The 15278-nt window shown below is 46.1% G+C and overlaps 1 protein-coding gene across 1 annotated transcript in view; it reads right to left on the reverse strand.

The window, feature by feature from the left end:
- LOC138304349 (dynein regulatory complex protein 11-like) overlaps positions 1-15278 on the reverse strand; it is a 411831-nt gene that overhangs the window by 251606 nt on the left and 144947 nt on the right. The window contains exon 7 of the mRNA XM_069244325.1: positions 13824-13908. Coding sequence (XP_069100426.1) covers positions 13824-13908 — 85 coding nt within the window. The remainder of the gene's footprint in view (positions 1-13823; positions 13909-15278) is intronic.

Raw genomic sequence — 15278 nt, forward strand, 5'->3', positions numbered from 1 at the left:
GGTGGGTATGCGTATCCACCCGGTCTATGGCAGCCAATCAGGGTAGTCAAGAGCCCCTAGAGCCTGAAACAGTGGCCCAGGGGACCGCCAAGAAGAGGAAAGGCAGGAGGCGCGGGAAACCCGCCCCAGAAGTTCTCACGGTCCGGGAGGAGGCAGAGCCTGAGGGTGATGCCCCGGAACCTACAGGGGAACAGGTGGCTGAACTGGGGGAGGTCCCTGAGCTGTCGCAGTGGCAGCAGGAAGGGGGACCCACCAGGGAAGTATTCTGCACAGCGCAGAAGGAATGCCCTACTCTTGAGGGACTGCGGCAGCAGGCTGCAGCCCAGGCGGCTGGCGGAGCGCCAGGTACTCACCTGATTTACTGGGAGGATGGCCTCCTGTATAGTGAGCCTAAGGTTCCTGAGCCGGGGTCAGCTCGTATGCTGGTGGTACCCCAGGGCTTCAGGGCCTTCCTACTGGGTTTGGCTCATGATGTGCCTTTGGCAGGACATCTAGGGCAGGACAAGACCTATAAGAGGCTTGTCTCCCACTTTTACTGGCCCTTGATGAACAAGCAGTCAGCTGCTTATTGTAGGTCTTGTCAGACTTGTCAGGCAAGTGGCAAGAGTGGGGGGAAATGCAAAGCTCCCCTCCAACCTTTACCGGTAGTCAGTACTCCCTTTGAAAGGGTAGGAATTGACATTGTGGGGCCTCTGGATCCCAAGACAGCCCTGGGCAACAGGTTCATCCTGGTCTTGGTGGACCATGCCACACGGTACCCAGAAGCTATTCCTCTAAGGACGGTCACCGCCCCCGTGGTGGGACGTGCCTTGATGGGGGTTTTTACCCGCATGGGGTTCCCCAAGGAGGTAGTATCTGATAGGGGTACAAACTTCATATCCACTTATATGAAGTCTCTGTGGAAGGTGTGTGGGGTAACCTACAAGTTCACCACCCCTTACCACCCCCAAAGTAATGGTCTGGTTGAGAGATTCAACCGCACCTTGAAAGGCATGATTCAGGGCCTGTCAGAGCCCTTGAGGCGTAAGTGGGACGTCCTCTTGCCATGCCTTCTGTTCGCTTACAGGGAGGTGCCTCAAAAGGGACTTGGCTTTAGCCCCTTTGAGCTCATCTATGGCCACCCTGTGAGGGGACCGCTCAGTCTGGTGAAGGAGGCTTTGGAGAAAGCTCCTAGTAAACCACCCCAGGATGTATTTAGCTACATGCTGGCACTAAGAAACCAGACTGCCCGCTTCAGGCGTCTCGCTCAGGAGAACCTGGAAGCAAGCCAGGAGGACATGAAACGGTGGTACGACCAGAATGCCACTCTGGTTGAGTTTCAGCCTGGACAGAAAGTGTGGGTCATGGCACCAGTAGAGCCTAGGGCTCTCCAAGATAAGTGGACTGGGCCTTTTGAGGTGGTGGAAAGAAAGAGCGAGGTCACCTATCTGGTAGACTTGCAATCCCCCAGGAACCCCTTGAGGGTCCTACATGTCAACCGCCTCAAACCCCACTTTGAGCGAACTGAGCTATCCATGCTCCTAGCGACAGATGACGGGGTGGAGGAAGAGAGTGAGCCTCTTCCTGACCTCCTGTCTGCAGGAGAGAAAGATGGGTCTGTGGAGGGAGTGATCCTCTCCCCCTCCCTGACTGAGGAACAGCAGAGGGACTGTCGCCACGTGCTGGGACAGTTCGCCTCACTGTTTTCCCTGATCCCAGGAGTCACACACCTGTGCACACATGATGTGGACACTGGGGACAGTACACCTGTTAAACATAAGGTTTACAGGGTGACTGACAGGGTGAGGGCGTGCATTAAGGAGGAAGTCTCCAAAATGTTAGCCCTAAGGGTTATTGAGCACTCCAGCAGTCCTTGGGCCAGCCCAGTGGTCTTGGTCCCAAAGGCTACTGCTCCTGGTGCCACTCCAGAACTTAGGTTCTGTGTGGACTACCGGGGTCTCAATGCGGTCAGCAAGACTGACGCACACCCCATCCCCCGAGCTGATGAGCTCATTGATCGGTTAGGAGCTGCCAAGTACCTCAGTACGTTTGATTTAACATCTGGGTATTGGCAGATTGCCTTAACTGAAGGGGCAAAGGAGAGGTCAGCATTCTCTACCCCCGATGGGCACTTCCACTTCAATGTGATGCCCTTTGGGATGAAGAATGCCCCTGCCACCTTTCAGAGGTTGGTCAACCAGGTGTTGGCAGGACTGGATGAGTTCAGTGCCGCCTACCTGGATGACATTGCTGTGTTTAGTTCCACATGGGAGGAACACCTGCAACACCTCTGGAGAGTGTTAGAGGCCCTGCAGAAGGCAGGCCTCACTATTAAGGCGAGCAAGTGCCAAATAGGGCAGGGTTCTGTTGTGTACTTAGGACACCAGGTGGGGAGTGGCCAGGTGGCACCCCTACAGCCTAAGATTGACACGATTCTGGCTTGGGAGCCTCCCAAAACCCAGACTGAAGTGAGAGCCTTTTTAGGTCTCACAGGATACTATCGGAGGTTCGTTAAGGGATATGGTACCATTGTTACCCCCTTAACTGAGTTGACTTCTAAGAAGCAACCCAAGAAAGTGATCTGGACCGAGGCTTGCCAGAACGCTTTTGATGCCCTGAAGGCTGCCATGTGCACAGCACCGGTGCTGAAGGCACCTGACTACTCCACGGAGTTTGTTGTACAGACAGACGCCTCAGAGCATGGTATTGGAGCAGTACTCTCACAGCTGAATGAAGAGGGCCTAGATCAACCCGTAGCCTTCATTAGCAGGAGGTTACTACCCAGGGAACGTAGGTGGAGTGCCATAGAACGTGAAGCGTTTGCTGTGGTCTGGGCACTGAAGAAGCTAAGACCCTACTTGTTTGGGACTCACTTCCGAGTTCAGACCGACCACAGACCCCTCAGATGGTTAATGCAGATGAGGGGTGAGAACCCAAAACTGTTGAGGTGGTCCATTTCCCTACAGGGGATGGACTTTACGGTGGAACATCGACCCGGTACAGAACACGCCAATGCTGATGGTCTGTCCAGGTTCTTCCGCCTTAGTGATGAGAACTCCCATGAGGTTGGGTAGTTGCTCCCCACTTTTAGCTGGGGGGGACACGTGTTAGACTTTTCATCCTTGGCGTGGTCTCCCTTAACTTTTTGCCTCTGTTCCCCAGGTTGTTGATGTGTGCTGGACTCTGATTTTGCTGTTTTTGTTACTCTGGGCACTTTACCACTGCTAACCAGTGCTAAAGTGCAAGTGCTCCTGTTTAAATTATATGTAAGTGGTTCATCCATGATTGGCATATTTGAATTACTAGTAAGTCCCTAGTAATGCGCACTAGAGGTGCCAGGGCCTGTAAATCAAATGCTACTAGTGGGCCTGCAGCACTGGTTGTGCCACCCACATAAGTAGCTCTGTAATCATGTCTCAGACCTGCCACTGCAGTGTCTGTGTGTGTATTTTTACACTGTAAAGTCGACTTGGCAAGTGTACCCACTTGCCAGGCCTAAACCTTCCCTTTCCTTACATGTAAGGCACCCCTAAGGTATGCCCTAGGTAGCCCCAAGGGCAGGGTGCAGTGTATGGATAAGGTAGGACATATAGTAATGTGGTTTATATGTCCTGACAGTGAAATACTGCCAATTTCGTTTTCACTGTTGCAAGGTCTGTCTCTCTCTCATAGGATAATATGGGGGCTACCTTTAAATATGATTAAAGTGTAGATTCCCCTAGAGAAGAGATGGACAGGTGGAGTTTGGGATCCCTGAACTCACAATTTAAAAATGCATCTTTTAGTAAAGTTGATTTTGAGATTGTGAGTTTGGAAATGCCACTTTTAGAAAGTGAGCATTTTCTTGCTTAAACCATTCTGTGACTCTGCCTTGTTTGTGGATTCCCTGTCTGGGTCAGTTGACAGTTGGGTTGTTTTTCACCTCACACCAGACAGTGACACAAAGGGAGCTGGGGTGTGATCTGCATTCCTGATTAGCCATCTCTGCTAGGAGGGAGGGGTGGAGTGGTCACTCTCATCTGAAAGGACTGTGCCTGCCTCTGACAATGCTGTCTCCAGCCCCCTGGTGTGTGTCTGATGCCTTGCCTGGGCAAGGCAGGATTTCACAAGAAGGTGTGAGTCCCCTTTGAAGGAAGGTAACTTCAAAGACTAAAATGGGTATAAGAAGGGCACCCAAACTTACAAACTTTAGAAACACTTCTGGAATCAAGGGGAACCTCTGCCTGGAGAAGAGCTGATCGCTGAGGAACAAGTGCTGCCCTGCCTGTGACTGTGCTTTGTGGAGCTTTCCTGCAGTGCTGCTTCTGCCAGAGTAAGAGGGCAAAGACTGGACTTTGTGTGCCTTCCATCTTGAAGAAGAAATCTCCAAGGGCTTGATGTAGAGCTTGCCTCCTGTTATTGAAGTCTCAGGGATAGCAAAGACTTCTTCCTGCCAGCACCTGGAGTCTCTGGAGAGACCCCTACTCTGCTCTGTGGTGCCCTTCCAGTTCCTGGGACCCTGAAAGGAGAGGCTGGCAGCCTAAGGACAAAAATACACGCACCGCGCACCGTGCGGAGAAAAGATCGACGCGAATCCGATCGCGGCTGAGAAAACGACGCGACGCCGGTTCCGCAGCTGAGAAACGACGCCGCAGGAAACGCGACCGAAAAACCGACGCCCGGAGCAGGAGAAACGACGCGCAGCATCGCTGACGGAGGCTGAGAGATCGCACCCTGCGCCGCGGGACTTTCGGATCGTCGTGTGGCTGGCTTTTTCAACACGCACCGCCGTGCCGAGTGGTTTTCGACGCACACAGCCGTGCAGGATTACTTTCGACGCACACCGCCCGTGCGGGGTTATTTTTGACGCAAACCAGGTACATTTACACGCTAGCAGCGCTAGTGTGGTGTTACAACTACCTAAAGACTCTTTTTATTTTAAACCTTTAAAAAAATCATAACTTGACTTGTGTATGTTGGATTTTTGTCGTTTTGGTCTTGTTTTGTCTAGATAAATATTTCCTATTTTTCTAAACTGGTGTTGTGTCATTTTGTAGTGTTTTCATTAAGTTACTGTGTGTGTTGGTACAAATACTTTACGCCCAGCACTCTGAGGTTAAGCCTACTGCTCTGCCAAGCTACCAAGGGGGTAAGCAGGGGTTAGCTGAGGGTGATTCTCTTTTATCCTAACTAGAGTGAGGGTCCTTGCTTGAACAGGGGGTAACCTGACTGTCAACCAAAGACCCCATTTCTAACAAAGACCATATTGAATATTCAAGGATTTGAGTTGTGGACGTAAGTCCAAAAACTGTTTGCGACGTGCAGCTGTAACAGAAGAGAAGTCTTGTGTGAAAAACACTTTATGACCTGACCATAGCAAAGAGCCCATCTTTTTGGCTTCCGAGAGTATTTGCATCAAGTCAGTAAAATGGAGAAAAAGAATAATAATTCCTCTAGGATGTGCACGAGGGCCAGTTGAAGTCTGTGGACCTAAACAATGTGCCCGTTGGATAGAGAGGGGAGAGGTAGGAGCCAAGCGAAGAACTGAAGGTATTGCTGTCTGAAGGAATGCAATCATGTTAGAGCCTTCTGAACCTTCTGGAATCCCAAAAAAGGTGAAGATTATTTCTCCTATTTCTGTTTTCTATGTTTTCAGTAAGCCTTTTAAGTTGAGCTATGTCTTTAGAGATCTGAGGATTGAAAGTGTTACAATCTTCAAGGTTACTGACTCTCTGTTCCAGAGTACAAATTTGTTGTTCGTGTTGGGACCATTGCTCCTCAATACATTGCAAAGAGGCATTAGTGTCCATCATAAAGGGCTTTAGTGCACGCAATTCCTCCATGACATCATCTAGAGTAAGATGTGTAGGTGATTTTGAGGGAGAATCAAGATCTTTTGACGGAGGAGGTGTTAGGTGTTTTTTTCGCAATTGCGCCAGTAGCATGAGATGAAGAGGCACTATCCTTTAAAAAGACTGCAGCACTATCCATTGTTGAAGCTGATGGTAGAGAAGATTTAGATATATGTGTGCGCACCACTCGAAGAGGATTATTAGACTTGGAGAAAGATGATGACTGGCAACTCTGAGAATTATGTGGTCTCCCCATAAAAGCCAGCAGCAATTTAGTAATAGGAAGCCAGCAATGTGAGGTGTTGATGAAATTATATTACGATGAGAAGCTGCTGCCGAAGTTTCCAACAACAGAGCAAAATAAATTAAAAAATATATAAATACAAAATCCTAAATTATTCTCTCATAACAGGCATGACAGAATACCACAAAAGCAAAGCACTTTACTGCACATAGTCAAACAATTGGTGACTATTTTTAAGGGAACCTTCTGAAAAGGAAAAAATCCCCTCCCTCAAAGGAAAGCATTTACCATGTTATGAAGAGCAATTTGAAAGAGCTCCTTGACAAGAGCTGCCAGGGAATACTGAAAGTTGAAAACCTCAGCTAAATGTGTTTGAAGAGAGAGGTCAAAAGTTCAGCTGGCTGTCAGAAGGTAATAAATATTCCATTGCAGAGGAAACTAGATTTGTAGAATCACATTCAGGCAAGCAAGTAAAAGTCAAATAGAAACATCATAGTGAAAGGTTAGGTTTGTTATGGAGTGAAAGGCAACGCAGATAAATAATTACCTCAGGCCCTCACATGAAGTCTCTGAAATGACTTCAAAACTCCATGTCTCTGTAAGATAAAGGCATATTTATGCAGCAGCAGAGTTCCGGTGCTCAAAAATGCTGAAGAAATTAATCATTTTGATGTGAAAACATCTCCTTCTTTCCAAGAAGTGCTGAAGCCTCACGGAGCTCTAAAGAGCAGCGGCCATCTTGCGTGACCTCCAGCCACGCCTCCCACAGTAAGTATTTTGAACCTGTCTGAGTCACTACTGCTGTGAACGTATCTCTTAGTTGTGAGATCACACATCAAACTTACACTTCAAGCACCCTGCAGAATGGAATAGCAGGCACCCTTGAGCCCCACTACTAGAGAACAAATTTCGGTTTACATAAAGGAATGAGTTAGCCTACATTTCTAGTGGAGGCCAAAAACTCTACAGTCAATAAAGGAAAAACGCCTACATCCTGATCATATCATTAAAATTCAAGACTAATCAACAGGAACTTTCTATCATTTGAGGGCACAAAGGAATGAGTTAGCCTACATTTCTAGTGGAGGCCAAAAGCTCTACAGTCAATAAAGGAAAAACGCCTACATCCTGATCATATCATTAAAATTCAAGACTAATCAACATGAACTTTCTATCATTTGAGGGCACAATAGCAGCGCTAGACTAGCAAACTGGGTACACAGATATCCCAAAGGAGTTGGGGGCACAGAAGCCACATGCGCTGCTAACTGACTGCAAGTCTGCAAAGCGTGTTCCACCACTCAGGCCACTGAGGGTTACACATAGCTGCAGTGCACTTTATTTCCTGACTCCACTGATTTAGCCCACACCTCAAGCAAAGCCACAGGCTCACCTTAGTCAATGGGATGCTGGGGAAGTGGAAAGCCAAAGGAAGCAGGTCCGTAGCACTTTAGTGTCATCCTTGAGAATACAACAGGCAAATAAAGTAATTTCTAAAGCAGACGTGCAGAGGATATCTGCAAAAGCGTTGTATATGTAATATTACACTACTCTTTTCTCTCTGTGCATGAGCCCACTTAGCAGCTACTTCCTGCAGGCTCAGGAAGGGAGATGCTCAAAGAGCAGTCAGCAAAATATTTGCTGGTTGGTGAATTAAATATAGCTTGCTGACCCATTGAAGTTCCACGCCAGGTGTATTAGCTCTTCCACAAGCGGCACATGAAGAAGGACCAGGTTGCCAGAAGTGAGGTGGGTGGTGGACACTGAGTTTGACAGGAAATATATCTGCTGCCATACTGGGGAGAGCAAATCGGAATCTAGGACCTCATGTACAAAGAGAAATGTGCAAACAAATTGCGCATTAACTTTTTGTGAATGCAATATAATTCTGTGAACCAACATATGTACAAATAGGGCAGTTCACAAAATACCAAATGGAAGGGGGTTGCAGAACGTTCTGCCTTAATAATATTAATTTGGCAGGTTGCACTCAGCGACCCTTGTTACTCGCTACAACCACAGGAATGATGGCTTACAAAAGAGAGCAGACTATCATCCCTGTAATTGCTTTCCAAAACGGAAATCTTTTTTTTTTTTTTAAGAGGCCAGAGTTCTTTAAATGAACTCTGGCTGCTTCAAAAACAAAAAAAAAATTGTTTTGGAAAACTTCCTTGAGAGCAGGTAGTAGTTTTCTAGACAACTGCCTACTGCCCCTGAAGTTGCTACGCTGATTCCCAATGGGGAAGGGCTCCAAGGAGAGTCCGTCCCCTTTGAGAATCAGTTACCACCCCAACATGGGAGTGGATAACTGATTAATGGTTGGCGACCGAAAGTACAGTTGCAAACCACTGATGCCTACCTCACTGACTCCCAATTTGGAAGGAACACTATTAAAACTAACTTTTTAAACTATAGATCGGAATGGGTTGCTAAACCCATTTTGTGATTCTGAAAAAAAAAGAATAACAAAATGGAGTTAGTACATCAGAAAATGTGATTTAGTAGACCCAAACCATTTAATTCAAAGATCAAAACCACTAAATCACCCTGGACATTGCAGGCACATGGTGCCTTAAATACTGTCTGGATCTTGCGTATCACAATAGAAGAGGAAACCTAAAGATTTTCAGCCTTCTAGAGGAAGCAGAGAATGAAGCAAAGTCTTGTGCAGAATTTCTCAAGGCTTGGAACTCCACATGTTAAACATCATCATCTCTAGAGACCTTGAAACTGAGAGACACGAACTGAAATCAGCGAAATCTCCCAGAACCATGATATTTAAACCTCTGTAATCCCAACATGTGGAACACATTTTCGTGCATAAGAGGAAGAGGTAGAACGTTACGTAGGAATAATCAAAAATAGGCATTTCTCAGGATTGCATCAAAGGCACAACCACTAGCCACCAGGATTTTTAGCCCGAAGGAAAACACTGAAGTCTATGAGTCTCGCTTTCTCATTTGTGGGCCCTGTAAGATTTAAGGTGATGCACAAGGGGAAACTGACCACATGCACTGAACAAGCAGAGTTGGTGACTGTCTTAGCCAATATTACTCAATCCAAAATGGACAAATGAATTGAAAAGTAGCGGATTAAAAGTGTATTAACTCCCTTGATGCTGTGGTTGCTGATTGTTTTATTTGCTTTCTTAAGAATATGCTTTATGCCAGAAGGGTTACACATGACCCAGGTATAAGTGCATGGACTTTTCCATTCAAATCTATCTCGTTTATGTTTGGTGGTATGTCACTGGTAATCTCTATATGTTGACATTCATTTTGTTGTTCAATCTTACCTCACTTATAGTTGATGGCATCTCAGCACTGAACCCTCTACGTTTTTATTAATGTGTCTACAAAAAATATACACCATGTAATCTTAGAAATATTGGAATGTTTAGCAACATAAACTACAATAAAATGGTTGCTTTCTCTGCCATCTACAGGGAACCACCCTCCAACCTGGTTTTCCGTACAAGTCATAACCTTCACATGTGGCACAAATCTCCATAATCGACATAATACGTTATGGGATAATTGAAGGAAGCAACTTGATGTCATAGTTTGTCATAGAGTCATGTTAAAGTGTTTGAGTCTTACATAATGAATTAATCTATGGGTGCTGAACCTAAACATAAGAGTGAATCTTTAATTAGCTCAGCTTGAACTGGTTTGACCTTAATATGTCAATTGGTTTTGTACTTTAATCCCCATACCTTGAGTTTCATGTGTATTGCATATGGAAGTTACCATCAATGGCAAATAGAGCACCAATGCATCAAGCTCTGAAACATGCTGGTCATAATTGTGTCATGCTCTTTATGTAGATTCTCCTCAGTCAAATGATTTTTATAGAGGAGTGTTGGGAGCATAAGACCCTGCATGCAGAAGAAACTGTCACTGGACTAATATGCAAAGGAGGCACGCAAGGAAGAATGTGTATACTTGCTACCATACTGCCATTCATTCACTATTTCAATCAAAGGAGGTTCTGAAAACATGCTCTGGTATGGCCCTTCTTTCAATGGGATTTTTGTGCGGCACATAGGAATGCACTGAAGCAATTCCATGTGTCTACTTTACAAGACTTCAAAACACAAACTTATACTCTAAAGAAGAGGATTTAACTTGGAGGCACAGTAATATTAGAGGGACTTTCTTCCTAAATACCATCACAGTGGCAATCCACTAGTTCACCAAATTTTTCCCAGGGAACAAGTGAGGAACACAGGGTCTTTCTTTATATGTCAGGGAGGTAATGCTTCACTAAGAACTGTGATCTCAATGAAGGCTGCTGTGACAGTGCCTCTCAATGTGTAAGGCCCAAGAAATAAGAATCTAACACAGCAAGGCAGAAATCCAGCCTAGTCTCTTTTTCTCAATGACCTCCTGTAGGAAAGTAGCCTCTTTCTAGCATGGTTACCCCCACGTTTGGCCTGTTTGTGAGTTTGTGTCAGTGTGTTTTTACTGTGTCACCGGGATCCTGCTAGCCAGGACCCCAGTGCTCATAGATAGACACCTATATGACAGTATGTTTTGCCTGTCTCACTGGGATCCTGCTAGCCAGGACCCCAGTGCTCATAGTTTATGGCCTAATGTGTATGTCTGTGTAGTGTCTCACTGTGTCACTGAGGCTCTGCTAACCAGAACCTCAGTGTTTATGCTCTCTCTGCTTTTAAATTTGTCACTGTAGGCCAGTGACTTCTTTTACCACTTTCAATTGGCATACTGGACCCCCCTTATAAGTCCCAAATATATGGTACCTAGGTACCCAGGGCTTTGGGGTTCCAGGAGATCCATATGGGCTGCTGCATTTCTTTTGCCACCCATAGGGAGCTCAGACAAACCCTTACACAGGAGTGCCACTGCAGCCTGCGTGAAATAGTGCACACACTATTTCACAGTCATTTTCACTCCACTTAAGTAACTTGTAAGTCAGCTATAAGGCTAACCTTCACTTGTTGAAGGTTAGGTGCAAAGTTACTAAGTGTGAGGGCACTCTTACACTAGCAAAGGTGCCCCCATATAGTTCAGGGCCATTTCCCCGGACTTTGTGAGTGCGGGGACGCCATTACACGCGTGCACTACATGTAGGTCAATACCTATATGTAGCTTTACAATGGTAACTCCGAATATGGCCATATAACATGTCTAAGATCATGGAATTGTCCCCCCATGCCAAATCTGCTATTGGGGAGCCAATTCCATGTATCCTGTGGGCTCCACCATGGACCCCCAGTACTGCCAAACCAGCTCTCTGAGGCTTCCACTGCAGCTACAGCTGCTGCCACCTGATAGACAGGGTTCTGCCCTCCTGGGGTCTGGGCAGCCCAGTCCCAGGAAGACAGAACAAAGCATTCCCTCTGAGAGCAGGGTGTTATGCCCTCTCCCTTTGGAAATAGGTGTTACAGGCTGGGGAGGGGTAGCCTCCCCAAGCCTCTGGAAATGCTTTAAAGGGCACAGATGGTGCCCTCCTTGCATTAACCAGTCTACACCGGTTCAGGGACCCTTTCTCCCCTGCTCTGGCAGGAAACTGGACAAAGGAAAGGGGAGTGACCACTCCCCTGTCCATCACCACCCCAGGGATGGTGCCCAGAGCTCCTCCAGTGTGTCTCAGACTTCAGCCATCTTGCTTTGCAAGGTGTGGGGGCACTCTGGAGGTCTCCGAGTGGCCAGTGCCAGCAGGTGACGTCAGAGTCCCCTCCTGATAGGTCCATACCTGATAAGGTAGCCAATCCCCAGAGCTATTTAGGGTCACTCATGTGTGTTATCTTCAGATTTTGCTAGCAAGTTTCCTCTGCAACAACTTCAGCATCCTCTGACCTCGGATCAACCGTAGCCTGCTCCAAGAAATACTGTAACTGCAACAAAGTGTCTACCCGAGGTTTCTTCAGCAACCTTAGCTCCAAGTCAGCAACTGCAACAGTTTCCACAGTGTGCATGCTCTGAGGGCTCCCCATCTTCATCCTGCACCAGAAGGACCAGAAGGACTGAATAAATCCCCCATCGAGTGACTGAGTCACTCCCCTGCTCCAAGCAGGCACCTTCCAAGGCGTCAATGGATACCCTGGGACTCCTCTCACGGCAACGAGCGTGATCCTAAGGACACAAAGGGTGGACGTCATCAACAGACTGTCCTGAGGTCCTGCTGACGCAATGTGGAAGAGGTAAGACCTTGCCTTCCCCGAGAACGACGGTACTCTGTGTTTTGTGTCTTCTTCGCCTCATGAGGCCTCTGTGCACTCTTTGCAAAATTCCTTCATGCACAGCCTGGCCCAGGTCCCCAGCACTTCACCGTGCAACACTCAATTCGCTGAGTTGTTTTCCGGTGGCGTGGGACATTCTTTTGTTGTGCTGCATCAACTGCGTTTTGCACCTCCTTTGAACCTGAATCCTGCAGGTCCTGGGGGTGCTGGCTGGAATACTGAGGGCTCTCTAAAGTGCTGAGAGCCCTCTCTTCCTCCTCACACAGTGTTGAGGCCCCGAGGTCCATCCAGCACCATTTTGATGAAAAATGCACTTTTGCCATAGACAAGGCTTGTTGGCGCCTTCCAAAACAAAATCTCATCTACCACGATCTTCACACCGTGGGACATCTTTTGCATCATGCAGGAACCTGCTGGCAACTTCCTGTTCTTCCTGGGTGCATTTCTGCAGTCTTCAACTTACTTGGGACTCTTCTTTTGCACCGTCTTCTGCTTGGCAGGGGCTCTTGTCCTTCCTGGAACTTCTTTCGACTTCTGGACTTGGTCCCCTTCCTTTGCAGGCTTTCAGGTCCAATAATCCAGCAGTTGTTCTTTGCAGACTTGGTTGGCTGCTGCAAAATCCCCAAAACGAGGTGTAGTATGTCCTAAGGAACTTGCAGTACTTTACTCTTGCTTTTCTGGGCTCTGGGGTGGGGTAATTTACTGTATTCTTACTCTCCCAGTGATTCTGCACACACTACACTTGTCTAGGGGGGAATTTGTGATTCACATTCCATTTTTTTTGTATATGGTTTGTTTTGCCCCTAGGCCTATTTTCTCCCATTGCATTCTATAGCATTTCCTATTATTTGCCCTATACTATGCTTGTTTACTTACCTTATTTTGGTGTCTAGTGTATGTGTTGTGTATAATACATACCTCCAGAAGAAGTATTGTCTCTAAGATATTTTTGGTACTGTGTCACCCAAATAAATACCTTTATTTTTGGTAACACTGAGTATTGTCTTTACTTGTGTATAAGTACTGTGTAACTATAAGTGATATTGCATGAGATTTGCATGTCTTCTTGTTCAGCCTAAGCTGCTCTGCTATAGCTACCTCTATCAGCCTAAGCTGCTATGACACTACTACATTCACTAAGAAGGGATAGCTGGACCTGGTGTAAGGTGTAAGTACCCAAGGTACCCACTACAAACCAAACCAGGCCAGCCTCATACACCTCCACATAAAAAAGAAAGTTTACTGAATTTTAACTGGTTCTCTAGGCCTGGGATCCACAGTAGATTCACATATTATGAATCATTATGTCTTGGCACTAGGTAAGAACCTGGCAGCAGGAATTAATTCATACAGAAGATAAAATGTTGGAGAATAGACAGGTGTAAAGCATGGTAATAACACAAATCTATTTATAAAACAACTACCTGATGCGCTATGGTCAAGCTTACTGACTTCCATGTCAATGGTAACTCGTTGCCAGTCGAGCATCCTTATTATCAAGATGACTATATTGTGTTATATACAAAGCCCACCTGAAATGAAATAGGTTGACTCGCATCCATACCTCCTCTGGGGATTTTTCTGCAAAGATTATGCTGGATCCTCCATCCTCATCTTCTGGATAGTCGGGGAATTTTCCAGTATTGTCACTAAGGATCAAAAATATCATGCAGCCAACATGAAACACTGAATACCTGTAGCATTTGGGTGCACAAATCACAGAAATCAGATGAGTGTCACCACCACAGAAACAACTGAGGCATCTCCCGCACAGAAATATGGAACGCAGTACGATCATATAAAACATGGCACCCCACTCACACAATGTTGTTTGCAGAAGTATATGTCCCTCATACTTTGATGAGAGAAGGTGTAGCTTCACCACCCAGTGATGTGTGCAGGCAGTCCATACAGCGACATGCAGTGAAAAGCATAGGCATTCCCTGAAGTGACTGGGGGTGAGGCAAAGGGGTATTCCTTGCTGTAGCAAGTATCAGCATGTTCTGCCATTCCCTGTAATAATGCATGCAGGTAATCTTGCTGGGTGGAGTGATGTTGGCTAGTATTCTATCTCTAAGTGGTTAAAAGTCATCACCATCTATCCTTTGCTCACTTCAAATGTTTGTTATTCTAGCAGTCTTTTCAGACATAGAATAACACCGTGCCATCCACATCGTGCTACAAAAGTGACATAGACTTTCGGCATTTTTACAACAAAGTCTTTAAGAATTTGATCCGTTAGTGCTATGCGCCCTGAGTTGAAATCTGACAAAAGTCTTTTAACATTCCAGGCATAGTATTACAGTTTTTGAATTATAACATACCTACCAAGTCAACCTGGTAAAAATAAAAGCATCTCCTGACACGTGTTTTACTATTAGAGCTTGTTAGAGAAACATAACTTTGTCCAGACACAAGGATCACCAAGTAAAAGTCCAAAGAAGGCCATTTCAGGCATAGAGTGCTGCACAGAATTATGCAAAGAAGTTGGGAACACGTGATAGTTTCCAGGCTTCAGATGGAAGTGGCTACTTTAAATGGAGCACTCTACAACAACATCTACCCTAATGTTGTAGTGTGTGAAGGGGTCGAATGCTGTGATTTTTGTGTGCATTCAGTGTAGGTGTTGCATGTTATGTGTGGAGGATTTCTACTTTATGCCATTTTTGTGCTCAATTGCTACTCCATGATGATTGCACATATTCATAGCAGAAAAATGCGGGTGATGCATACAAATACATATGTGTTTGCATTTCCTCTTTAGACTCTCAAGTGCACTTTGCAGTTATAAGTGCAGGTATGTCATGGAGTGATGAATGTAATATATACTACGCATCGATGCTGTAAGGTAGGGCTATATTCCTTGCTATGATTTTGTTAGATTTAATGCAATTGAAAATAATGCCTGAAAAGAATGTCTTTGTGCTGGTTGGCTGGGGTCTAAAATCTGAAGCCCGGATTTGGGTCCTGACTCCCCCTAATATCCCAATATCCCAGTACACTCTAGCCCCGTTTACCC

Source organism: Pleurodeles waltl, chromosome 7, assembly GCF_031143425.1.
Source record: "Pleurodeles waltl isolate 20211129_DDA chromosome 7, aPleWal1.hap1.20221129, whole genome shotgun sequence".
Lineage (NCBI taxonomy): Eukaryota > Metazoa > Chordata > Amphibia > Caudata > Salamandridae > Pleurodeles > Pleurodeles waltl.